The 27,049-nt window shown below is 48.8% G+C and overlaps 1 protein-coding gene, 1 long non-coding RNA gene and 1 other non-coding gene across 7 annotated transcripts in view; 2 read left to right on the forward strand and 1 right to left on the reverse strand.

Annotated features, from left to right (window-relative positions):
- Nucleotides 1-2,376: 2,376 nt before the first annotated feature.
- On the reverse strand, nt 2,377-26,887 carry LOC116659017. Its single transcript, XR_004314287.1, has 4 exons — nt 26,817-26,887; nt 17,912-17,915; nt 3,790-3,794; nt 2,377-2,387 (listed from the first exon to the last, which is right to left on the reverse strand). It is a non-coding gene; the product is annotated as an uncharacterized LOC116659017 (long non-coding RNA).
- On the forward strand, nt 4,668-4,739 carry TRNAT-AGU. The gene has a single exon. It is a non-coding gene; the product is annotated as a tRNA-Thr (tRNA).
- UNC13A (unc-13 homolog A) overlaps nt 10,588-27,049 on the forward strand; it is a 60,123-nt gene continuing 43,661 nt past the window's right edge. For all 5 annotated transcript variants that reach the window (XM_032465299.1, XM_032465303.1, XM_032465300.1 and 2 more), the window contains exons 1-7: nt 10,588-10,765; nt 20,118-20,147; nt 20,736-20,835; nt 22,712-22,829; nt 24,516-24,639; nt 25,339-25,412; nt 26,282-26,336. In XM_032465299.1, coding sequence (XP_032321190.1) covers nt 10,744-10,765; nt 20,118-20,147; nt 20,736-20,835; nt 22,712-22,829; nt 24,516-24,639; nt 25,339-25,412; nt 26,282-26,336 — 523 coding nt within the window. In that variant the 5' untranslated portion in view covers nt 10,588-10,743. The remainder of the gene's footprint in view (nt 10,766-20,117; nt 20,148-20,735; nt 20,836-22,711; nt 22,830-24,515; nt 24,640-25,338; nt 25,413-26,281; nt 26,337-27,049) is intronic.

The following is a 27,049-nucleotide window of genomic DNA, read 5'->3' on the forward strand; positions in this document are numbered from 1 at the left end:
CCCAGAGGAGGGGACGTTTCAGCTGAGTGCGAAAGAGAAAGCAGCTTTTACAGGAGAAGAGAGAGGAAGAGATGTTTCTGGCAGTGGGAACAGTTAGCGCGTGAAAAGCCTGTAGGCGAGGAGTGTCAGAGGAACTAAAGACATCTAGGGAAGCCCAGTCTGGAGGAGGATGCAAGAGGAGAAGGGAAGATCGGGAGCCAATCACCATGCAAGAAGAGCCTTGTGGGCAGAGCTTTCGGTGTGCGCCCTCTAATTGGTTGCCAGCTGTCGTGTGAAGGACGGCCATAGCGATTACACCCGCCATGGTCCAATCAGCGGCGGCCACCGGGGCGTGGTCGGGGCGGAGCTGCATCATCCAGGTCCAGAGAGGGAGGGAACCGGCCTTGAGTGACTTGCAGTCGCTGGAGGAAGGCGGGGATCGGAGGGGACCGAGATGAGTTCCAACCCGGTTTCCCACCTCCGTCCAGATCTGGACCCCCAGGCGACGCCGTGTCCCCACATCCACACCCGAACTAAGTCAAATGGTCGCCATTGTATCCGCATCTCCGGTCCCACTAATGACGCTGCCATGAAACACAGGCTGAGGACAACACAGGGGTCAAGGGTGCAGACCCCAAGTCTGGTAGAGTCCAAATCCCAGCTGTGTCCTCCAGCTCTTTGATCCCTCTGTGCCTCTGTTTCCCCATTGCTTGAACCCGCATCATAACAGCTCCGCCTATTAGGGACACCACTGGGATTAAACAAATTAAAACACGCTGAACAGGAACCAGCCCCTGCACGTGCTAAGCGCTTACCAGTAATTTATCACTTTGCTCTGGAAATTGGCCACAGGCAGCTCTCCTGGGTAGAGAGCTGGAGGCAAATCTGCCTGGGTTCTTCCCAGGGAGAGCACTGCAAATCCAGGCCTATTTCCAGGTACATATATTTTTTTAAGTCCAATAAAGTTGACATAATTAAACATCAGTTCATTTGGACTTTGCAGTTCCCCTTTTGCATTCTGGAGCCATAGTGTGTATGCATTTGGGTCTCAAACATTTTCATAGGGCTCTGGCGTTCCTGGGACCCCAGGGCACGGTAGTGGGTGGGGGAGGCTGACACAGCCCGGCCTGACAGTGCCGTAGTTGTAGTCCTAGAGGCATAAGAGACTGAAGCCCTGGCTTTGAGCTGTGCCTTATACTGCCTGGGCAGTTTGGGCAAATGCTATGGCGTCTCTGATTGTCTTCCTACCTGTCAAAGATCACATCACTGAAGCCCCTTTGTCCAGTGTTCTCAGACCTGCCCCCAGGCTGAGTGCGAGTCCATGGGATCTCCAGCCAGTCTGGGGTAGGGAAGCAGGACACGGAGGGGTGGCATGAATGAGGGTGCAGCTCGGAGCTGAGGCACATCAAGGGGCTTGGCTAGGGCAGTGGTGACAGCAAGGGCCTGGAGGCTGGAGAGGAGAGGCTGGGGATTTGGGGGGCCCTCTGCCAAGCTGGACCCAGACCCAGTGGTGGATGACCCTCACAAGCTCTTGGAATTCTCACTTTGGGCAAAGAACCACATCCGCTCCCAGAGTCACTTCTTCATGCCTCAGTTTTCTTCATCTGTAAAATGGAAATAATTGTACACATCTGGGGAGATGTAAGATAAACAAGAAAAGCTCAAGAATTGTTGAGAGGGAGCCCTCACTTTTTTTTTAAACTATCATTTTAGGGGATTTGGGAGTGTAGTGGTTAAGGGCCCCAGCTGGACTGCTGGGCTCTGCCACTTACCTGCAATGTGACCTTGGGTATATGACTTAAAATTTTCGTTCTCAGTTTCTTGCCTATAAAATTAATTATGGGTATTAAACGAGTGAATATTTGTAGAGTTCTGCGCAGCGCCTGGCACACTGCAGGCACTTGCTAAATAAATTAACTCCCCTCTAGGTGGTCCCTGGCTCTAGGTGATCCCCAGCCTTAGGATCGCCCATTGGCCCAGCGCTGCCCCCTGCTGGTCACTCTGGGGACTTTGTGTTGAGTCCCGCCTCTGAGGCCGGAGCCCAACCGGCCACCTCATCTGAATCAGCCTCATTTCTTTGCCCCCTCGAGGCCTCATCATCTTGACCAATCCAATCGCTCTCTTTTATTATCAGCCCTCCCCAGGCCAATCCAATTCCTTCACTTCCTCTAGTTAGTCTCGCCCTACAGCGTTGTAGGTCAGGGCTGGGAACTCAAAAGGAATCAGCTCTGACCTTGTCCCATTGGTTCTCTAGGAAAAAAGTTTTTTTTTTGTTTGTTTGTTTTGTTTTGTTTTAATCTCCATGTTAAAGGAGATAAACCAAGATTGCCCTCATCAATTCCTCTTAGTCACTGCCAGCCTGAGAGCCATAAGTAGGTCCAGCCTCAGAACATTTGCACTTGTGCTCTCTGCTAGGAACTCCCTTCATCCAAGTCCCATCATGCTTAGTGAGACCTCCTCACTCTTAAGCTTCCCCTCTTCCAGGAATTCTTTCCCAACATCCCAATCGGGACCCCCTTCCCCCCTTAATCATCTCCCTTACTTTGTCCCAGCTTTTACCTTAGAGACTGGGTTCTGTTGCCCCACATCCTCCTCCCAGACTCCAGGTAGGACCCCAACCTTGGACGTTGCATGGACATGCCTGTGGATCCAGGCTGTGTTTGTTGAGGGAGTAAATGACTACATGAAGATCTGTGTTGCAGAAACAGCCTAATGTAAGAGTTGGTCCAGCCTCACTTCATATCCCAGCCTTGTCTCCCCAATCTCTCAGTCTTCCTATCCATAAAATGAGCAGAGTATTGCACCCACATCAGGTTGCAGAAGATTAAGAGAAATAGCATATGGCAGGCTACATAGCACATTGCCAAGTACACTGTAGGCCTTCAGGAATCACGTAAGTACTCTTCCCTCCAATTATGAGAACCTCAGGCACAGGATTCATGTCCTACTTCATCTACTTCAGTACTCTCCCATCCCCCACCCTGCCCTAGTACCCAGGGCAAGGTCATTGACAAAAGAACTGCTGGTGGGGTGGGGAGAAGATGAGAGTGTCCCAAGGACTCTGAATTCCATGTTCCCCATGCGTACCATTGCTTGCTATTCTGATAACAGGGACTAGGGTCAGAGATAGATAGACATGTGGAGGATGGACCCCTGGGTTTGATGTCTTGATTTTGGTCCTGGAAGCCAGGAGGCCCTTTACCCTCTGTCTACACTCTGGCCCCAAGTGGCTATACCCCATCTCATGTTGATGTCTATCCCATTTGTATCACCAGCCCAACCTCTCCCCTGAGCTCCAACTCAATTGTGCAACTGTACTGGGTATTCTTATTGGGTGCCTTGTGAGCATCTCACATTCAGCAAGTCCAAAACATAGCTCCCTGTTTCCCACCCTGAGATCTGCTTCTCCATCAGCATGGTGGAAGGCTCCACCATCACCCAGCTGGCCAGGCCCCAAACTCTGGACCATTCTTGTCACTTTCTTGACTCCATGTGTCCAGTCCATTTGTTGGTCCTCTAGGCTCAGACTCCAGAATGAACCCAAACCTCCCCAATACTCCCATGAGCCCGGCAATCTCATGCCTGGATGCTGCCCTGGCCTTCTGCCACCTATACTCCACCTGCTCTGACCATCCCTGCTCTCCTAGGCAGTATCAGAGGGATTCTTAAAATTATAAATCGGATCATGTCCTTCCTCAGCTCAAAGCCTTCCCATGGCTGTCCATTGGCCTTTGAGTTAAACCCACAATCCTCCTTGTGGCCAGGAGACCTCACATGGACTGTACTCCAGCCCACAATCTCCTCCCTCACTCCGACTTGTACTGACTCATTCACACTTATGGAATACCTATTGTGTGCTGACACCATTCTCAGCACAGGGTGGGTGGGTGGCCACCTCACTGACCAGTGCAGTTGGGGCATCAGAGAGGGGTCTAGGGTTGGGGTTCATGGGTGAGGATGGGGCCTCAGTAGCTACAAGATGCCCATGGAGCCTTGGGTCCTGCTGGACCCCACAGGGTCCCATCTCTCCTTCTCATTCACAGTTTCCCTCTCTCAGTGTCTTTCTCTGTATCTCAGACCCCTCTCGATATCCCTCAGTCTCCTCACTAGCCCCCGATCATCTCCCCTCTCTCTCACTCTGCTTGGGCCACACCAGCCTCCTTGATATTCCTCCAACCCACCAGACACAATCTCACCTTAGGGCCTTTGCACCTGCTCTGCCCTCTGTCTTGAATGCCCCTCCCCCAGCTCTCCCCATGCCTGGCTCCTTCTCCTCCCTTGGGTCTCAGCTCATGGCTTGCTTCTTCCAGGACCCTCTCAGTGACCCTCTCCTCCACCATTTCTCTCTATCGTGGGACCCATCCTGTTTTCCTCATAATTTTCTTTGATTTTCTCTGTGCATGCTTATTTGTTTCCAACTCTCATGCTAGGGACCATGTCGTTTGTTGGAACCTGTTGACGGGAGTAGTTCCCAGCATCCAGATGGTGCCAACAAGTGTTTTGCAGAACAAATTGATTGACAGCTGATTCATATCTGTCTCCTCCATGGAGCTTCAGGCAGTGTCAGAAATATGAGATGTATCCACTAAGGGCTGGGAATTTATTTGAAAACCAAGCAGTGTGACCCTGAGTTGGGGCTTTAGAAGAAGCTCCATTTATTCCTCATTAAACAGCTGAGCTCAGGTGGGGAAGGTATAGCTCAGTGGTAGAGCTCATGCTTAGTATGCACGAGGTCCTGGGTTCAATCCCCAGTACCTCTATTAAATAAATAAATAAACCTAAATTACCTCCCCCACTCCCCCCCAAAAAATCTGAGCTTAGCAGATGCTGTGGAGGAGGAACTTTATCATTCAAAGCCCAAAAGTCTCCATAACTGCTTTTGGCACAGGGAATTGGCAAGTTTTAATAAGAGCAGGGCCCCTGGGGATGGCCAGGAACTCAGATGACAGGGAGGGATGTGTGTGTGTGTGTGTATGTGTGTGTGTGTGTGTGTGTGTGTGTGTGTGTGTGTGTGTGTGTGTGTGTGTGTGTGTTGTGTTTTCCACCAGTCTGTGCACTGTCTCGCATCATCCCTCTTTGAGTAATTTTTCTCTGGGGATGTCATAGGATGGTGGAGAGAATGAGACGTCAGAAGCCAAGAGAGAAGAGAGACAGAAAGAGAGAGAGTCTGAGAGTTTGCAAAAGACGTGTATGTAGATGCATAGTGAGGAGAGTCAGGGAAAGAGGGAACTTCGGAGGAGAGAGGGCAAGAGGAAGACAGCATGGCGTAATTAAATGGAGGGATGAGATAGCTCAAATAAATAGCTTTGGAATGAGCCAAGCTGTTGGTGGAGCAAAATGGGACACTGGGGCATAAAATTAATTGGATCTGAGTGATCAATTTATCAGGGACTTTAGCAGAAGGAAGGAAATGGAGTATGAATAAAAGAGAAACAGAACAAGAGAGACCAATTGGTATCAAATATATTGAGAGAATGTAATTCATGCGAACATATTAAAGGTGAAAAGTTATAGAGTTGTCCCAATTGATGCAGGAAGTGCATTTGCTAAGATTCATCACTTGTTCATGATAAAAGAAAAACATGTTAACCACTGAAAATAGAAGTGGATCTCCTTCACTTGATTTTCTTTTAAAAACCTACAGCAGATACATTTAATGGTGAATGTTGAAATCTTTTCTTTAAGATAAGGAACAAGGCAAGAATTCCTGTTACCATGGTGTCTGAGATTATACTGAAGTCCCTGGCTTGTGCTGTAGGGTAGGAAAAAGAAATTAAAGGCCAACAGACTGGAAAGAAAGAAATGAAAATGTTTTCATTTGCAGATGGCATTGTGTACAATGGAAACCCTGACGAATCTGCAGCTCTAATGATTGGATTTACGGAAGGTCAAGAGAGCTTGTTAGATGCTAGAACCAATTGTATTTTACACTCCTGCAACTAACAGGTAAAAAATGCAATCTGAAAAGACCATTTATTCATAGCATCAAATATACAAAGCATCTAGAAATAAATCTAAAAAAACAAAGACTTGGAAGATTTATGGAGTGGGGGAGGGTATAGCTCAGCAGTAGAGTGCTTGCTTGGCATGCACGAGGTCCTGGGTTCAATCCTCAGTACCTCCATTAAAGAAAATAAATAAACCTAACTACCTCCTGCTCCCTCCAAAAAAACAAGATATATGGAGAAAAATGTCAGCTTCATTTGTCAAAAACAAATAAATGGAGAGGTTCATTGTATTCACACTCTGGAAGAGTCAAAATAAGAAAAGATGTTGGTTTTCCCTCTCTTTGGTTTATAGATTCAAAGCAATTCCAGTCAAAGTCCCAACAGGGTTTCTCAGTGGAACTCAACAACCTAAGAAAAAAATGAAGAATAACCCAGATGTTCCTGAAAATGAGAGAGGGGGCTCATAATAATAATAATTAGCAAGGACTAGTATAAAAGGATAGATGGTCTCAGCCCAGAAGAGAGAGCCAGAACAAATCCTCAAGTAGGACAGAAATCCTGCAGCACAGCTACATTGTTGTTGGCCTGTGTCCACTATTAAGTCCATACATGTACAAAAACTTGCTTTGTGGCAGTTTCATTAAAGGTTGTTGGGATGATTGACTATCCACATGGAAAAAGTATGTAATTGGACTTAATCTCACTCCACACTCCCAAATCAGTTCCTCCAAGAGAGGTTGACTTGACTATAAATGATTAAAGTCTAAAAATGTAGAAGATGCTATGTGAATATATGATGCTGGAGCAGGAAATAATTCCTTAAACAAGACACAGTGGGCATTCATCACAAGAAAAAAATCTGTAACTATGTATGATAATGGATGTTAACCAGACTTACTATGGTGAAAGTTTCAAAATATATATAAATATCAAATCATTATGTTGTGCACCTGAAACTAATAGAATGTTGCATGTCAATTATGCCTCAAAAAATAAAAGGCCACAGTGTGCGTACTGCAAACTGATTGATCAAGTTGAAGAAGTTAAAATTAAATTAATAGATACGGAAAGCAGATTAGTTGTTGCTGGGGCAGTGGTGAGGAGGAATGAGGAGTGACTACTAATGGGGATAGTGTTTTCTTTTGCTGTGGTGGAAATGTTTAAAGATAGAAGTGGTGGTTGTACAACACTGTGAATATACTAAATGTCACCAAATTGCACACTTTAAAATATATAAATGGTAAATTTTGTTGTATGTGTTTTCAGCAATAAGAAAAAGGAATTTAAAATTAAGAGCTTCTCAGAAACTCCTGCTCAGGAGGTGAATTTCCTCCCCAAGAGGGTGGGCTGGGCTTAGTGATTTGCTTACAAACAACACAGAAGGGAAAGGGAAAAATAATAACTTGACATGGATAAACTTGGGAGACAGCACCTTACTCAGGTCATCAAAATTAACATCCTCTGTGATGTCACATGGACATCAGGGACCTCTAGTATGAGGGAGGAGGGAACCTCATCTCTGCAATCTTCCTCCCAAGGCCCATAACCCCAGCCTAATAATGAGAAAACATCAGATAAACCCAAATCAAGTGATTTTCTACAAAATACCTAACTGGTACTCTTCAAAAGTATCAAGATTGTGAAAATCAAGGAGAGATTAAGAAACTCACAGAGAAGGAGACCAAGGAGATAAGATAATTAAATGCAATACAGGATCCTGGATTGGATCCTGGACTAGAAAGAAAATGTTAGTGGGAAAACTGGAGAAATATAAAGTCTGCAATTTAAGTAATAGTAAGGGCCAATGTTAATGTTTTAATTTTGACATATGTACCCTGTAACCATGTGTAAGATGTTAACATTAGGGGAAGCCTAGTGAAGGATAGATATATAAGAATGCTTTCTGCCTTTTATAACTCTGTACCTCTGTAACTTTTTTGTACATCTAAAATTTTTCCAAAATAAAAGTTTTTTTTTTTAATTAAGCACTTCTGGTATGGAGATTCCTCAAAAGACTGAAAATAGACTTACCATATGATCCAGCAATCCCACTTTTGGATATATAGCCACAGGGAACTCTAATGCAAAAAAATACAGGCATCCCAATGTTCATAGCAACACTATATAATAGCTAAGTCATGGAAGCAACCTAAGTGTCCATTGACGATGACTGGATAAAGATTTTGTGGTATATTTACACAATGGAATACTATTCTGCCATAAAAAGGAATAAAATAATGCCATTTGCAGCAACATGGATGGACCTGGAGAATGTCATTCTAAGTGAAAAAAGCCGGAAAGAGAAAGAAAAATACTACGTGATATCACTCATATGTGGAATGTAAAAAAAAAAAAAAAAAAAAAAAAAAAAAAGAACACTATGAATTCATCTATAAAACAGAAACAGACTCACAGATTTAGTAAATAAACATGGTTACCCAGGAAAGGGGGTGGGAAGGGATAAATTTGGGAGTTTGATATTTACAAGTGATAGCGAATATACAGAAAAATATGTTTGAAAAAATTTCTTCTTTATAGCACAGGGAACTATGTTCAATATCTTGTAATAAACTCTAATGGAAAAAACATGTAAACAAATATATGCATGACTGGGATATTGTGCTATACACCAGAGACTGACACATTGTAACTGACTGTACTTCAATTTTTAAAAATGAATAAATAAAATTAAGCACTTCTGTTCAGAGAATGACACCATGAATAGATTGAAAACAAACCACAAAATTGGAGATTTTTACAACACATGAAACCAACAAAGGGTTTGTATCTAACATGGATAAATAGCTATATAAATCAATAGAAAAAGACAGTCACATTGTTCAAAAATGGATAAAAGACTAAAAGGCACTTCACCCTAAGAAGAAACCCAAAAATTACATAAAGTGTTCCATCCCATGAGCAATCAGGAAGCTAATAAAAACCAAAACCAAAAATACCCTCTCCCTTTTGGCATAATTCAAAAACCTGGAAAATTCAAAGTATTGGCAAGGAAATGGAGCAGCTGAATGCTTATATGGTGCTAATGCAATGTAAATTGCTGAGGCCAAGTCAAAAAAAAAAATAGTTGCTGTAATTTCATGAAGCTGAGCATGTAGGTGTCCTATGATCCAGTCATTACTACTCATGTATATTAGCCTATATTTCTGAGAATGGTTATAAAAGCCTTGTTTATGATAATTCCAGAATGGAAACAATCATAAATTCCACCAACTGGAAAATAAATAATCAAATATGTACTAATTCAAAGGAACACTATACAGCAGTGAAAAAGCATGCATTACAGCTAACCACAGAAACTCAGATTAGTATCAGTAGAATCATGTTGAGCAAACAAAACAAGTTAAAAGAATGTGAAGGTTTTATTCTAGATTATGTGAAGTTCAAAACCACACAAAACTAAACAATGTTTTGTTTGCTAATAAGTATGTGGTAAAATTGTAGCAAAAAGTAGGGGAATGAAAAACAAAATTTGGGGTAGTTCTTCATTCAGAGGGAAAGGACAATAGATTGGGAAGGGACAGTGGCCTACATGGTCTTCCACTATGATGGCAATATTTTTTACTCAAGCCTGTCATCACTGCTCCTTATTTCTTACCTATGGTTAATTGATAGGTGATAAAAAATTTTAAAGCAATGAAAATCACAATGGTTAACATTATACATTACTATTCCATGTGCTTTCATATGTTAATTTATATAATATCTCCTACAACTCTGTGAGGCAGGTCCTATTATCTCTGTTTTACAGATAGGGAACCTGAGGCAGAGTGGTCACATGACTTGCCCAAAGTCATGCCTGTGATTAGAGGCAGAGTTAGGTTTTGGACACAGGCCTCCCTTGTAACTAACTCCATATATGGCTTGTGTTTATGAGGCTCTGCATGTGTGCTGGGGGCAGGGGACTCTGTGGGGCTCAACCTCTGGGACTGTTCTAGGTACTGGAGATACACAGTGAACAGGTTTGTAGGACATCAGCTCACACGGAACTGCCTGGTTAGATGTACAGGGAGGCGTAGTGAGCAGAGCTGTGTTGGGGTCAGGGCCCAACCAGAGGAAGAGTTAGGGTGTAGGGGAGTCCTGAAAGGTGGAGTAAGGGCTAGGTTTGTGGCTTTCTGGATGTTCAAACTGGGCATTGATGGATGAGTAGGAGTTTGCCAGTTACACAAGGGAGTAAAGAATGGAATCCAGTTCGAGTGTGTGCAAAGATCCACAGCCTGAGTGAAACAGAGACACAGAGGGAGACCAAGACAGGACTTTGTAGAGACACAGAGAGGCTGGACATAGGCTCAGCGGGAGACACATGATCGAGAGAGACAGAGAGAGGAACAGAGAGACCCAGAGAGAGAAAGAGACAGAGAAACAGATGCAAGGAGACAGAGATGTAGAGACAGAGGAACAGAGGTATTCAGGGAGAGCAGAGACAGCAAAGGACTCAAAATTGAGAGTCAAAGGAGAGACAAAAACACGCAGAACCAGAAGGGAACCTGCCTGGAAACCGCCCTCTGGTCCAGGAGCCGGGACTCAGCTCCGGCCCTTTAAACCACCCCCACCCCCCCCACCCCCCCGCCAAGCTTGCGGCGCTCGCACCCCATCAGGCGTCGCTGGGCTCCGCCTTCCTTCCACATCACTGCCACGTCAGGAGCTGTCCGCGCCCCTGGTGCTGAACCAAGATGGCCGGCGGCGGAGGCCTGGCCCCGGCGTGAACTGAACGCGGGCTGCAGCACCCGCCATGCCCCAGTCCAGCGGCCGCTAAAGCCCAACCTGACAGAGCCGGTCCGCCGGCGACCCCGGAGACATGTCTCTACTTTGCGTTGGAGGTAGGAGGCGAGACTGCGGGGCGGGGAACCGGTGTGGACCCCGACTGGGCTCGGGGTCTGTGTGGACGCGGCTGGACTCCTGAGGGGGTGACCCGAGTACATGCGGCTGGACTTTCGAGGGGGCAGCCCTTGTAAACGAGTCAGGGCGCCTGAGAGGGTGATCCGTGTAGACGCAGCTGGGCTCTGAGGGGGTCTTGGTTGCCGCTCCTGGGGGTCGTGTGGACACGGATGAACGCGGAGGCCCGTGTGGACGCGGGCAGGGATGTGGGGCTCTATCTGGAAACGGTCTAGACTGGTCGTCTGTGTAGAACAGGCTATTAGGGGGGTCTGTGTGGAAGGAGCTGGGCTGGGTAATTCGAATGAATTCTGCAGGGTACTTGGAAGGAGTCCTGTGCTGTGGGCTGGGCAGCAGACTGGGCTCGGAATTGGGAGAAGAGTGTGGGGTGGGGTGGGGGTTGTCTCCAAGCCCTGAGAGTGTAAGATTTGGGTAGAGGGGCTTAACCGTTAGGACTACCACGAGCTCTAGGTATCCTTCAGCCCTGGGAGTGGAGAGGACTGGGAGGGGAGCCGTGGAGACCCCTTCCAGAATTCTGAGAGGGCTGGGATTCTAGGGTCTGGGGGAGCTTTTCTGGTTGACTCTTTGGCTTCCCTAGTAGGGGCTGGAGGAATCGCCTGAGGGCCTTCCCCTCCCCGCCCTCTCTTGCCCCTCGGAACGCATATCTGGGCTTCTCTGTAGGGAGCCGACCCCTTGAAAGTGCAGTTCTCCCCTGCACCCCTCACGGCCAATCTCACCTCACCCACATTGCGCTGTAGGGAGGGAGGAAGAGGTGGGGTGGAGCTATTTTGGGGCCAGAACGCCATCTGCACCGAGGCCCACGCCCAGGCCCACGCTCTGCGTTGGGGTGAGGGGAGGGAGAGAGACGCGGGAGGGGCATTACCGCCCCCCACAACACGCACCTTTGAAGCAGGGTTAGGGAGAATCCAGACCACCTGGATCAAGGCGTCTGGGGGCAACTCTGAGTTCTCAGCAGGGTGCCGTGGCAGCTGGGGTGGTGGTGAACCGGGGCTCAGGGCTTACAGAGGTCTCAAACTTGAGTTTTAAGGCTTGGGGTCCTCCCCTCTCACCTCTACTCCCTTCAGAAAGGCTGGGGTGGGGAAGAGGTGTGTTGGCCAAGCCTGAGATGGCAGGCTTCAGGAGACCTCAGGCAGCCTAGAGTATATTCTGTGTGTGTGTGTGTGTGTGTGTGTGTGTGTGAGAGAGAGAGAGAGAGAGAGAGAGAAGAGAGAGAGAGAGAGACAGAGAGAGACAGAGAGAGACAGAGAGACAGAGAGAGAGAGAGACAGAGAGAGGGAGCACTGAACCCCGGCCTCAGCCTGAAACCGAAGGGCAGGCCCGGGAGCTGGGAACCGCCCCCACTGACCCTCCCCCTCTCTCCCTTCCCCCTGTGCCGCTCCATTCACAAACCCAGCCCCGCCCGCCGGCTCCCCGCCGTGGTGGCTTCCCGAGTGCTGCTCGCGCGCGGGGCTGGGCCGGCGTGGACGCGGGTGTTCTTAAAGGGACAGGGGCTCCTTTCATTGAGCTTGTTCCCGACGGGCGGGGCTGATGGTGGGAGAAGAGCCAGTAAGATCAAAAGTCAACTCGTTCAGTCCCTAGCCTGTGGAGTTAGGGGAGTTGGGAAGTGGGTTAGACCCCCATGCAACTCCCACAGACCAAGCCTAAGGGGAGGAGAGGGCGAATGTCCAAACCCCCTACTGGCCCTTCCCCCTCCTCTGAGTTGTCTAACACCTGGGAGGGAGCAGCACTGGAGGGGAGGGTCAATGTGGGTGTTCCTGGTTGACTCCTCCTAGCTCTCTCCTCTGCCCCCAACCCCCACCTTCGGAGTTGGGCTTCTCTGGAATCTCACCCTTAACTCTGATGCAAACTGGAGTCTGGGCTGCAGGGGTGGTGTGAAGCGGAGGCAGTAAGAGGGGTGAGGCTTCCTGAATAGGAGGCCTAGGGAAAGAATCGTGTTGGATGATTACGTGGAACTTCTAAGGAAAGAGTCACCAGCAGAGTGGAGGGGGGTCTCTGGGAGGAGCAAGGCTGGGGGTGAGGTAGGAGGCAGAGCCCTGAGGTGTAAAGGGATCAGCAGGATGCTGAGAGAGGCTGGATAGGGGAGACAAGGAGAAGTGGGGAGAGGGGGATATACTGGGAGAGGTGGGGGTGATGTCCAGAGTGGGAAGCCTTGAGGGCTGAGGGGAAAGGGGAAGGTAGTAGGGCATCTAGGCTGGGAAGGCTTTCCTCGGGTTTAAGCTCATCCTAGGAGTTGAGGAAATACCTGCTCCCCAAGGCAGGGGCTCACCCACATTCGCCCATAACTGCACACACTGAAGCTGGTACAGTCATACCCAGATTTGCCTTGTGTGGACAGAAGTGCTCAGGACCTACCAAGTCTCTATGATGACCACATGCCTTTAACTACAAATTCATGGACACATGTGCACATTCACATGCCCCTTTGAACATACACACATACACATATACTGGACACAGTCACTCTGCGCCACAGACATGGTCCCCCCCAAATAAAAGCATGTGCCTGCACATGCACACACATGGATGTATCCACACGTGCTTGATGTAGGTTCACAATATGTATGTCACCTAAAGATCCACCCATACCATAATACTCAGACATGTACCTATACCTACATACCTGTTAAGGCCCCAAACCCCAAGAAACACTTGTGTACACATGAGCACATGCCAAGACCATACATGTGCACATATGACAACACTTGGCTGGACATTCAAAGCAGCCATTTTGAGCAGATGAATGATGACGTATCCAGACATATGCTAATATATGTAGATTCACATAAGTGTGTACATTTTTGCAAAGTAAGCAAATACACATGCTATACAACTGTTTAACACACATACTCCAACACGTGTTTTTGCCTAACATATCATTCAAAAGCCTGCATGTACCCAAGCTCACACATACCAGCATATGGCACAAACAGTCACGCCCCACTCCCCAGCACATACATGCAGAACCTCACCTGCACTCAAATGGTACACGAGTATCCATCCCTCTATACATTCAACCCATATACACTCAACTGCCTGCCTGGTAACGTGAACAAATACACATGCCAGTACACACAAATGCCAGTTCTTTTGTGCACACCCTGCACTAACACATGGGAGACCATCCCCCTCTACAGACCTTGCCTCTACCACCTTCTCATTTCTTTATCCATTGCCCCATTGTCCCCTCCACCTTAATCCACTTGCTAAGTCTTGACAGAGTCCTGAGGCTGCTAACAGCAAGTGCCAACTAGTTCCTTTGTGAATTCATTCATATAGTTACTCACCAAGCGTTGAGCACTGACTATAAGCCAGGCACTGTTCCTGGCTCTTGGGACCCAGCCCTACTCCTGACTTCATGCTGGTTGGGTCAGAGTGGGAGAGATGGGGAAGGGCTGAGGGAGTTGGGGAGGAGCGTTTCCATGGCTCTCTTCCTCTGGGAAGCCTGCCCTGTTCCCACCACCACCATTTGCCTAGGTCTCACAAGATGAGGGGGAACTGTGCAGAAGGGAGACCATGATTTAGGTGGAGGGCACATCACGTGCAAAAGCGTGGTGACAGAGATTTGGTTTTAGAACTTCCTATGTGTCTCATGGCATTTTGCCAGGTCACTGAATGTTTAAAAGTCTTCATAAATATTTGATGAATGAATATTGCATATAAATTAGCAAATGCATGTGATGGTGAGTTTGCCTCACAACTAAAAATAATGTCTACAGTCAGCCCCACTTATCCAGCACTCCACAAGCACAGTGTTGAGGGCTTTTATGCCCATTGCCCTCTTCAATCCTCGCAGCAACCCACTTTACAGACGAACAAAACTGGGGCTCAGAGAGGTTCAATAACATGTCTGATGCCACATAGCCAGAGGTGTAGCTGCCCAACTTCACAAACTACTGGGAATTAGAGAGTGCAGGTGGAGCCTCCTCTCAGCCTCCAGGATCTGGGAGACACCCAAGTCCCTTCTATGGTGTGAGAATCTGTCCTGGGATCACCTTATTTCTTCTTCCACTCAGTGAGCAGACATGCTATGATCTCCCCATTCATCATGGATGCTCCCTTGCCCCTCTCCCAGGAAGTCTTCACAAATCCCTCTGCCCTTTACTGCTCCATTCCTGATACCAACCACCCAGTCAGGGGAGGTCTGCATATGGGTCTTTGCTCTCACCACCCTCACAGGGTACCTCCAGGATCGGCTCTGATTCATTTTCAGGACAGCAACGTTAGCCACCTCCATATCTTGCATTTCACTTGCCTCTCACATACGATGGGCTTCCTCTGTGAGGTGCCAACCAGGACATCCAGCCTGAGTTCAGCAGGTCTGGATTTGAATCCTTAAATCCACCACTTCCTGGAAAGTCCCATATCCTCTTCATTCCTCAGTGTGCCCATCTGTAGAATAGGCACAGTAACAGTACCCGCTGCCTAGGTTTGCTGGGACTCTCCAATCAGATGAGGCATGCAGAGCCCTTGGTATGACGCCTGGCTTGTGGAAGGGTTCGATATGTGTGTGAGCCAAAGACAGGAAAAATCAATGATGGTGTTTTTATTAATGGGGACTAAAAGCTTTCTGGAAGGAGGTCTGTGAGTGTAGGGCATTTTCTGAGAGCTCACTGCGTTCTCAGTCCTGAGGAGGGCTCAGTAATTCACAGTGGGCCAAAGAGGTGCCAATTCATTGGAGGTACGTGGGCCCATGAAAAGTTCAGCACCGCGGACAGCTCAGGAGGGAGCCGCTGGGTTCAGCACAGTGGACAGCGTCCGCGCCAGGGGACCAGGTCCCAGGGCAGGATTGCTGGAGGAGACAATGACTTCTTTCCTTCAGTGAACACTATTTAATGAGCACTTACTATATGCCAGGCCTACTTCTAGGTGGCACCTGGTAAAGAATACAGACAGAAATATCTGTCAAGGTTCTTGGTGTGTTTTTCACACCTAAGGCTTTAATTGGACTCCAGCTTATTTCTGTCTAAGGAAGATGAGAGTCCTCATTTATTCTCCCTAACATACAAAACCAGCGGGACCACTGTCCTTGTCAGAAGGCCCATGTCCACTATAGACATCACATTTTAAGTACCGAACATCCTAGGACCTGTTTCTGAATTATCTATGCTTCCTTTCCACCACTTGCAGTGTCTTCTGATACCCAATAAGCACGTCCAGCGGGTAGGCCTTCAGCCACTTCCCTTGATGGCTGGAATTCTCTATTCCCCTACTCCCACTCCCAAGCTTGGCAGGTTATGGACCAGGTGCCTCAAGACTGGATTCTACCTCAATTAGAATCCAGGATCGTCTAAGCCAGGGGCACAATTAGAACTCAACCAAATAATAAAAATAGCAGTGATACTAGTAATGGTAATAATGATAATATTAGTAATGATAGTATAAAAATGCTGATGCTAGTAATGATGAAGAAAGGGGAGAGGGAGAGAGAGGAAGAGGAAGGGGAGAAGAAGGAAGTGAGACCAACTAGGTCTCCCTTGCCCCATTTCTCACATGCAGAAACTGAGACCCATTGAGCAGAGGCTCACTGGCCTGGCAGTGCCAATAAGCCCCTGCTCCTACTTCCACTGATTCTGCTCTTGGCAACATCTGCTTGTGCAACCACATTAATCAGTCAGTGTTGATGGGGGCGCCCCAGGGACAGCGGAGGCCCCACAGGCTGCTGACCTGGTATGACGTGGTGTCTCCTGCCAGCCCGTCAGAAGGTCCAGCAGTGGGGACCTCCCCCACTCTCCACTTCCTGCGGTCGCGTTGCTCACGCCTTCCGCGCCCACATTATAAATAGCCTCATGCATGTGACCAGGAGCTCGCGGAGGAGGGGCGGCGCTTCCGCCCTGGTGACCCCGATACCGCGGGCAGGGGGAAGGTGGCTGCGCTGAGATGTGATGACAATTACAGTGGTGAAGACGACAATGACTGGGGTTCCGCTTACTGATAGGGAAGACAGAGGGAGAGAGAGATTTGTTTCTTTCTCTGAGCAACATCAGCCCCTCCCTGAGTCCCCCTTCCTCCAATCCCTCTCTTCCCCTGAGCCCTACTCCTAAGACCACCCACCCCTCCATGCTCCCCTCCCTTCCTGAGTAGTCTCCCCCATCAGGAGCCTCCTCCAGCTCTCCAAGCTTCCTTTTTTTAGTTCCCTACCCTCCTCCTCCTTATCCCATTCCCTCCCAACCTATTCCCTCCCAAGAGCTTCCTATCCCACCCTAGTCCTTGGTCCCACTTGGAGTCCCCTTCCCTGATTCCTCATCCTCCTCTGAGTCCTGTCTTTCACCCTGAGATTCCCCTTCCTCCCTCTGAGTCCCCGGTGATGAACATACATTGATGTCCTCACCCTGGACTCTCTGAAGGGGCCTGGGGTCTCACTGTCAGAGCTAGAGCCCTCCAGAAATCTCCCATTCCTGGTGGGCCCCAAGTTAGCCCATTGCCCTCTGGCCCAGAGAGGCTTAAGGAGGAAGAAAGGGGGAGAGACTGAGAAACTGGGAACAAGAGAGACAGACAGAAGCAGACAGAGAAGGAGAAGAGAGACAGAAAGACAGTGATGGGGTGAATAGAAACAGAATTGGAAGGAGGGAGTCAGGGAGAGATCTCCTCCCTAGAGAAGAGGATAGAGACAGACCTTGGACAACTGGTTTTCCCTCTGAGCCCTGTCCCTGATCTGTACAAAGGGGACACAGAATGGGACCTGCAGAGTGGGGTCCAGCCTGGGCCAGACCTCAGTGAGCCCCTCAGATCCCCCAGGGCCTGGCACCTACCTTCTCCCAGTGCCTCCCCACCCCCAGCTTTTCTCTCCTAATCCTGTCTCTCCTCTCCACAGCATCTCCCCTGCCTGCCCTCCCTAGTGGAAATCTCTGTGTCTCTCTCTTTCTGTCTCTCTGGGTCTCTGTCTCTCTCTGACTCTCATGTCTTACCTCCTTCTACTTCTTCCTCCCTTCTTTTCCTTTCTCTCCCCATGTTGATACCTCCATGTGTGCCTTTCTCAACCTCTGTGTCTCTCCCACCGTTCTCCCTCCCCGCCACCCCCCCCCCCCGCATCCTTCCTGCTTCACAGAATCATCAGGTTTGCAAGCTGGAACTCTCCTAGGAGGGAGGCCTGGAGCTTCTCCTGTGCACAGTCCTAAGTGCCCCTGAGCCTCAACAGGCCCAGGAGTGAGGGGCTGGGTGGATGAGCTCCCTGTGGGCTGGGTAGGGCTGCGTGTATGAGAGGGGGTCTGTGGGTCAGGGATAGGGACCCTCTCCTTCTAGAGAGTGATTTTTGCACATGCAGTAATGTGCCTTGAGTGGGAGGTTGAAGAAGACAAGACATGGTGACAGATTTTGGGTGTGGGAAAAGAAACGGAAACAGAAATACAGTGGGAGACAGATATGGAAGCTCAGAGAGGGAGGTACACTTTCCCAGGGTCACACAGCACCATAAGATGAACCCAGCTCCAACCGACTCCATCCTGAACCATTGCTCACCTCTCCCAATGCCCAGCCAAGGGCTCTATCTGTTTTCTAACTCCCAAACTGAAACCCAGGTGTGGTGGGCATAATGTGCAACTTATTTGCACTTAAAGTCTGGGTCTTTGGGAAGGATGCTGTTGGCATAAGGAGACACTCAGTTCCTCGTCTTCTCTGCAGCTCTGAGGAGCTCACTCAGTGCTTCTGGGCATCAATCCACACCACCCCACCCCAAACATACGGTCTGTCTGCAACAGGAACAAATAGTATTTACTGACAAGTGTTTAAAACCACTCTACTTCCCCTGTCCTCGATAGGAATTCTTTATTCACTGATTCCATTCAGGTGTTTTTCAAGAAAGAAATTCAAGTGATGGAGACAGAGATACAAATCCCATATGTGAAGATGAGCCCCAGATAGGAGGCCATGGTATGTGCCCAGAAAAAGGCTGAACTTGACTCTCAAAAAGAAGAAAGAACAGAAAGGCAATTCTGTTTCTAGGAATTTATCCTTCAACTTACTTGCACACACTTTTTAAGACATACTTAGAAACAGAAAGGTTCTGCAGAGGGTATAGAATGATACTATTTGTGCAAGAAATAAAATAATGTACATGTGCACATAATTGCGAATGCACAGACTATCTATCTCTAGTTCCACAAGGAACTGGTAATGGTGATTGCACCTGGGAGAGAGAGTGAGAGCTGGGGTAGAAAAAGCCTTATCCTCATTGTATAATCTTTTGATTGCTTTGGATTTTGTAAAATGTGCGTGTATTGCCTACTCAAACAAAAATACTCATTTGAAAAGTAAAAGGGAGACAAAATATAGAAAGCAGGCGAGAGGGCTCAGTTTGGGAGCAGGTTTTGGGTGGGAGTAGAGAGTGAATAGCGGAGAAATACATTGGGAACAGATGCAGAGTTTTAGAGATATTGAAAGTGAAAGTTTAATATCCTGTGAGAAAAGCCAGCAAAGAGTGGAATTGTTTTGAATCACCTGGGGCTGTGGGGTTATGTGACATATGAGGAGACTGGACCACATGTGATCCTGATGTAATTTGGGTCTCACCTTTCACAGGCAAGTTGGGCTGGACAAGCTCTAACAACCTCCTGGCCAGGACTGGAATGTTTCTCTATGCACTATGGAGTCAGCTCTCTGGGTTGTTCTTTCCCACCTTGTCCAATTCCCTTTGAATATTAAACCCCAAACCCTGGGATCATTTGGTAGGACAGACTGAGCTGAACAATTGGGGGACAAGTCTCACTGGCCTAAGAGGGGGATTGGAATCACTGGAGATTGTTTTCTCCTCTCCCCTACCTCCTTCTCACTAAATCCCTTCCTTCTTCTGAAGCAATCCTGGAGGGCTTCCTGTGGGAGGCCTCTCCTGCCACCTGCCTTCCTTCTTTTGAATCGTGTTCAATTGTGCGTAAAGTCATAACTGGAGGGAGGGAGCTTTGAGGGAGTTTGATGGGGAGGGGGGTGGGGCAGGGACTGCTCCCAAGGTCCATGCTTCCTTCCACCCCTAGGTCTGCCTGTGTTCATCTGTCTGATGGCTTCTCTCTCTCTCCCTCTCATCCCTGCCTCCCTTCTCTTCTTATTTCTCCTCTCGTTGTCTGCCTCTGGTCTCTGATTTCACCTTCACCTTTTTTTTTTCTTTTTGATCTCTATCTGTCTCTTTTGCTCTCTATTTTTTGCCTCTCTCTTTACTCTGTCTCTTTCTGTGTCTCTCTCTTCTCTGTCTCTCTCATTATGTCTCTATTTTCATGTGTCTGTGTCTCTGTCTCTCTGGTCCCCTTCTCTCTCCCTGTCTCCCTTCCCTATCTCTGTCTCTCTCCACAGTCAAAAAAGCCAAGTTTGATGGTGCCCAAGGTAAGTGACCTCTATTTCTGCCCTATCCTGTGTTGTCTGTCTGTCTGTCCGTCTCTTGGAGAGATTGGGGAGGGGGTCTGAGCCAGTGATGGGGGCTTGGGATCTATGTCTGCTGAGCATCATGGACAGTGTCAGACTTGGTCTGGGGTCCCAGCAGTCTTCCCAGCCATCCCCTGAAGACCCCAGTGGGAGTGAGGCTCATCCTGAGCCAATGCTGATTACTAGGATCCTAAAAGACAGGGTAGGGACTCTTAGATCAGTTGAGAAAAGTAAGGCTCAGAGAGGTGAAAAAGTTTTCTTTATCTAAAGATATTGGACACAGTCATTTTTAAGCATCGGGATTAGGCATTCCAAAAGTCCGCATCTCCCTTGCACCAAGGCCCCTGCCTTGTGTTCTGAGGAGCTGGGGTGGGGCTCTGGGGGCTGATCTGGGGATGGAGGCACAGAAGAACCTCAGTATATTGGACCTGGGGTGGCTCCCAAGAATTCACAGCCCCTGGGGGATCATAGTAGGGTCATCAATAGCTTGAGAAGGGGCATGGGGGAATCCCTGAGCCCCTGCACTGACCTCTGTTTTCATCATCACAGAGAAATTCAACACGTATGTGACCCTGAAGGTGCAGAATGTTAAGAGCACGACCATCGCCGTACGGGGCAGCCAGCCCAGCTGGGAGCAGGATTTCATGTTGTGAGTCTTCTGTGACTGGACCTAAACAGCCTCACCCCTTGGCACAGCCAGGCGCTTTGCTGGTCCTACAGGGCACAGCCGGACACCTGGGTGTTGTCTGGGACTCCCCTCCCTCCTCCTTCAGCCCCCATGTCCAGACATCAGCTTTGCCTCCAAAGAACTTCCCAAATCCAATTGTTTCCCTTTATCTCCGAGGGCACCAGCCAAGTCCCCACTGCCCGACAGCCTCCACCCTGGCCTCCTGCTGCCATCTGCCTCTCACAATCTGTTCTCCTCCAGGCAGCCAGAAAGATATTTTTAAAACTGCAAATCACATCCTGTTACTCTCCAAACTTGCTTGTGGCTCATAGTTCATCAACCTCAGAACAAAACTCATATCCTCCCCACCATCCCCAAAGGCCCAGCCCCTGTGACCTCACGCCAATATCTTGCTCCTTCTCTCCTGGGTCGCCTGCCCCAGACACACCCACCTCTGCCCTGTTCCTTCAACATGTCCAGCTTGTTCCTGCCCCAGGATCTTTGCTCTTGCTCTTCTTTTCCCTTCTCTTCCCTTCCCAGTTGGCTCTACCTGTCCTTTGGGTCTCAGCTGTGTCACCTCCTCAGGGAAGTCCTCCCTGATCACCATCCCCAAGCTGTAATTGAAGAGTCATTTCAAGCCTTGTCACTAATTGTTATTTTATTCATTTGTGTGATTTTTTTCCCTCCCCTCCCTGCTGACCCCATTTGTGTGGTTTTTGACATATTTCTGGCCCCTTCCCCTCCAAGAGGGAAGGGCCCTGTCATTCTCTGTCCCCACTGTGACACTCACACCAAGGACAGGGCCTGGCACACAACAGATGCTCAATAAATATGTGCCTAACAACTGTGCCATGACCTGGCCCCTCGCCTCAATCTGGAGCCACTCAGGGCTTTCGTTTTATATCCCACCTACTCTGATGATGTGTCAGGCCCTCTTCTAAGGCTTTGATTAAATCATTTTGCCCATAACCCTGGTTGGGAGGGTGCTACTGTAATCCTCATTTTGCAGATAAGGAAACAGAGGACCAGAGGGGCAAAGCCACCTGCCCAGTGTCATCCAGCCTATACTTGGGAGAGCTGGGATTTGGACCCAGGCAACCCTGAACCTCTGAGCAGACCCTGGCTGGGTATTTTCACTGGTAGAGACCATGAGAGATTCCAGAATTGAGATTCTGGAGCAGAAGAGCATTTGGGGAAAGAAGGAAGGAACTGGTTCTACAATTCTGGGGAAAATGTGAAGGGGGTGGGACAGAGTGGTCCCCAACTCCCCCAAAACCACTTACTAAATGATCAGGTCACAGTCAACAGATATATTCAAGGAGCTCATTCCTTAAGATAAATCTTTGGTCAATTGGTAGACTCAGTGAATTGGACATCCCCCAAGATTTTCCCCCAAGTCTGCATATTTCCAGGGTGGGGCCTGCAGGGAAAGGGCTTAGAGGTGAAATCATTCATATGCTCAAGGGTGTCTTCATATGATTGAAAAGATGACTTTGGGAAGGATGGAAGCACCTGAATATCCTAATCCTGGGGTAATAGGGAGCCATGGAGGGTGTTTGAGCCTCCTCACTTAGCCAGCATTCTCAGGGTCTGAGGACTAGAGGAAAAGTCAGATGAATTGGGGGTACAGGAGAAATGTGATAACTATCCACTTCCTTCCCAGCTTGGAAAACATTCTGCTATGATATCCTGAGCATGTAACTAAGCCCTCTGGCCTCAGTTTCCCATCTGTAAAACAAGAGCCACTGTGTTACCTTCCTGGCTAGGACTCACCGAGGCGTGGATTCGCACTCCAGTTCTTGTGTGTCCCAAGGTAAGTGAACTGACTTTTCTGAGTCTTCGTTACCTATTTCCACAGTGAGATTAACCGCCTGGATTTGGGGCTGACAGTGGAAGTGTGGAACAAGGGTCTCATCTGGGACACGATGGTGGGCACAGTGTGGATCCCCCTGCGGACCATCCGCCAATCCAATGAAGTAAGTAGTGGGCTGAGGGTTGGGTAAGAGTGCCTGGGAAGGGACCAGGGGCCAGTGGCCCAAATAAGATGGACATCTATATCCTTCAAATGACCATGTTCCTATAGGCATCCAGGGCCACAGTGGCAGCTCCAGTCACCAGGGTCTAAACTCCTTCCATCTTGTTGCTCTGCCTTTCTCCCCACGTGGCTTCCACCTCATGGCCCAAGATGCTTACTCAAGGATTACCATTATATCTGCATTCAAGTCAAGGGAGGGAAAGGTAACAAAGGAGGGGGTTGGCCCTTCTAATGAAGGGCCCAAACTGGAAGCTGTCCAAGGCACTTTATTCACATGTCATGGACCAGAACGGTCATGTAGCCCCATCTACCTGCAAGGGAGTCTGGGAAATGTAGTTTTAAGCTGCACAGCCCTGGGCCCAGCTAGAAATGTGTTCCTATGAAAGAGAGGAGAAAGAATATTGTGCGTAGATAGCACTTTGTGCCTAGATGGGCATCACGGAGGTTACTCCAGTTCTAAGGAAGGTACTAGACAATAACCTTGGCCTCCTCCCTCTCCTCCTGGCCTTAAGTCTCACACTCTCCACTTGGCCCCTAGGATCCTGTCCTGCCCTCCCTGCCCATCTCCCTTGGGAGGCTTTCCAGATGGCACTGACCCACTTTGCCAGACTTATTTTCCCCTAAGTCACAATCTATACACCTCACAGGCCCCAAAGATGGCCTCTGAACTTTCACATATGCTGTTCCCTGGGTTTCAAGTGTCCTCCTTTCCATCACCCTTAAGCCCAGCTCTCATCCCCTCTCCTCCAGGAAGCCCTCCCTAACTTCCCCCTGAATCTCTCAGCTCTCCTCCCTCCCACTGGCCTGGCCCTGATTTCATGGGTCTGGGACTATCTGTGTCAGGCTCTGTCTGCTATGACTGTGGGCTCCTCGGGCATTACCCAATGTAGACGAGGCATAGAGCAGGCACCAGGGAGGGTTCATTTTCTAATGAATAAATGGAGAGGGAGGAAAAGGGTGCAATAGTCCAGGCAAGTGAGTCCAAAAGGAAGCCTTATAGATGATCCAAAATTTCCTCAGTGACCCCCAACAATGTATGAGGAAGGCTGGTCACCTGGGACAACTGTGACCAATGCAAGGGACCCTGAGCTACTACCCCAGCCCCTGCCAGCCTTCCCCTAGGGCTGCAGAAAGCAGATTCTGCAGAACACTATTTTCATTTGAGAGATGAAGAAACTGAGGTTTAGAGCGGACCCCACATGCTCAAGGGTTCATTTCCCTGAACCAAGGGGAACTGGTTCATTCATTCAGGAGTTTCCTCTCTGGATGGTGGGAGGATCAGGTCTTTTATCTGAAGTCAGGGCCCCATAACCCCTCATTAGAGATGATGGGTGCTGTGCAAGACTGGGACCACCCCTATCTGACTCTGCAGGTCCCTCTATCTGACTTCTTACCCCTGAGTTCCTTAGAACCACCATATTGCCCTGAACTGTGACCTTCCTTCTCTGAGTCTCAGTTTCCTCACCTGTAAAGTGGGGACACGATCCTTGCTCTTGGGATAAGAGTGAGATGGGGTGAGGGAGACATCTTGGTGACAGTAGGAGGTCTGCTGGCCAGTGCACACCAAATACGTGATCCACGTTGCTTACCTGTGACCCTAACCCCTGTTACCCCACCCACACTGCAGGAGGGCCCTGGAGAGTGGCTGACCCTGGACTCTCAGGTCATCATGGCAGACAGTGAGATCTGTGGCACTAAGGACCCCACATTCCACCGCATCCTCCTTGACACCCGCTTTGAGCTGCCCTTAGGTGAGTGTGGGGTGGGGGATGGTGGGGAAGGAACCTCACTCAACCCCAGGAGAATAGCCGGGCCTATGTGGGTCCAGAAAACCCTTCATTCTGAGGATGAGTTTCCTCCTCCCCAGAGGAGAGTCTCCTGGGTTATAGCAAGTCAGCAGAGATGTGTGCCTGCCACGTGCAGCGTGCACTCCAGCTCCTGCAGGTCACCAACGGCCTGTAAGGGCTTTTCAACCTATGGAGCTCAGGTCTAAGCCATCCTGTCTGGTCTTTGGTGCGGTCTTAGGCTGAAGAGTGAGCTGAGGCTAGGAGAGACAGATAGAGGCAGAGAGAGACAGAGAGACAGAAAGAGAGAGAGACTGAGAGAGAGGAGAGAGAAAGAGAGAGAGACATGTAGAAATAAACAAAAGGAGAGACACAGAGTAACCTCTCCACCTTTCCTGGGAGCAGCTTGGATCTCCCACATTATCCTTCCAAGAACCCATGGCTTCCTCACCCTTGTAATACTAGGATGCAACTTCTCTCCTATTCTCCATCCATTCCCAAGGCCACTCTGGGCTGCACTGGTGGGGGGTCAGGGGTGCCATCTTGCCCTCCCTTCCTCTCCCTCCACCCACTGGAGAGCAGCCCCATGGGCCTGCAGGATACACTGGATGGAGGCTGAGAGGCAGGGAGGGGCTTCCAGACTCACAGCCAGGGCTCTGTTTGCAGACATCCCCGAGGAGGAGGCACGCTACTGGGCCAAGAAGCTGGAGCAGCTGAATGCCATGAGGGACCAGGATGAGGTGAGTGTTGGCATGGGGGCTCTTTTCTTCCTCTGTCTCTTTGTCTCCCTATGTCCTCCACTCTCTGTCTCTGTTTCTCTCTCCGCTTGTCTTTCCCTATGTCTGTGTCTCTAACTCTTTGTAACCTGACTAAATCAGTGACCCACGTGGTCCAGTCTTGAACCCATGATGGCATCAAGGAACATATATATGGTCCACCAAGGACATGATGATTTCAGTTGACTCAAGATCTGCATTTACCAAATACTCTCAAGGAGATATGGAGGCTCCATAACAGTTCTTTCACCCTCTTTCTGCCCATACCCCTCAACTCCTTGAGTCACACTTTCAGATTTCTTAAAGTTCTCCTCCCCTCACAGCAGCCCTAGCCCCTGTACCTCTGTTCTTCCATGCCCCCCACTTCTTCTTCTGCACTCTGTCTTCTCACGGTTCAAAGACCCAATGTGGCCCAGAAGACAGTCTTCAGGGAAGAAATAGCAAGCAAGCCTGGAATACTCTTGAGTGGGAGGCGGAAAGCAAAGGGGCAACAACACTCACATGTTAATAATTTTTGTCCAACCTCAGCTCACATCTTCTTTCTTCAGCTCCCTGCCTCAGTGTTCTCTCTCTCCCTCTCCTCTCTCTCCCCTTCTTTCTGTTTCTTTTCCTCATCTGTGTCTCTTTTTCTTTTTTTCTGTTGCTCACTGTCCCTGTGTATGTGTCTTTCTCTCCCTCTTTCTTTCTCTGTGGACATCTGTATCCTTCTCCTACAGAGAGAGAGGATTTAGGAGGTGGGGGAAGTCAGGATGAAACAGAACAGAGAACCATCCTGATCCCCTGGCTTCTGGCACCCCCCTGAGACAAACCTTCTCTTCTGCCCTCCCCTTCAGTATTCATTCCAAGATGAACAAGACAAGCCTCTTCCTGTCCCCAGCAACCAGTGTTGTAAGTACATCTCAATTCCTTCCTGGGCATCATCTGAAACGCTCATCCCTCTCCTACCCCATGACTGTCCTGTATAATGTGTTACTCCCTCTAGAGATATGGGTCCTAAGAGTGCACAGTATCTGCTCACAACTTAGTGGAAAAAAGAAGGGATCTGGCACTTGGGTTTGAGTCCTGCCTTGCTATGTGGCCATAGGCATGCCAGTGTCCCTCTCTGATCCCTAGAATCCCTCTCTTTGAAACTGGGGCATCTGATAGGCACCCCCACTCCTTTCTAGAAGGATCCAGGAATGTTAGAGTCTTTGAAAAACACTTTGAAGACTCTTCAATTTCATTCATCAGATCCTGGATGAGGACCTATAACTCATTCAATAAACTTTCATGAGGCCAACACAGACCCCACCCTGAGCAGCCCACAGTCAGATGGTGCAGACAGACAATCAGGTCAACACGTATATAATAGGCACATGTATAATGAACAAAGACTATTTCATTTACTCATTTTCTTGGATAAGGAAACTGAGGCCCAAGAGGAGAAGTGACTTGCCAAGGCCACACAACTGGCAGAAGGCAGAGCCAGTATTTGAGCTCAGGTCTGAGGGACTCTAAGTTTGCTTGTCTTTCCACTGCACTGCACCTATCAATGAAGGTGATTATCATGTTCCACTGCATACTGCCTCTCCATCAAGGCTGGAGTTTTCAAAAGCATTTAT

The sequence above is a fragment of the Camelus ferus genome, chromosome 22 (assembly GCF_009834535.1).
Source record: "Camelus ferus isolate YT-003-E chromosome 22, BCGSAC_Cfer_1.0, whole genome shotgun sequence".
Classification (NCBI taxonomy): Eukaryota; Metazoa; Chordata; class Mammalia; order Artiodactyla; family Camelidae; genus Camelus; species Camelus ferus.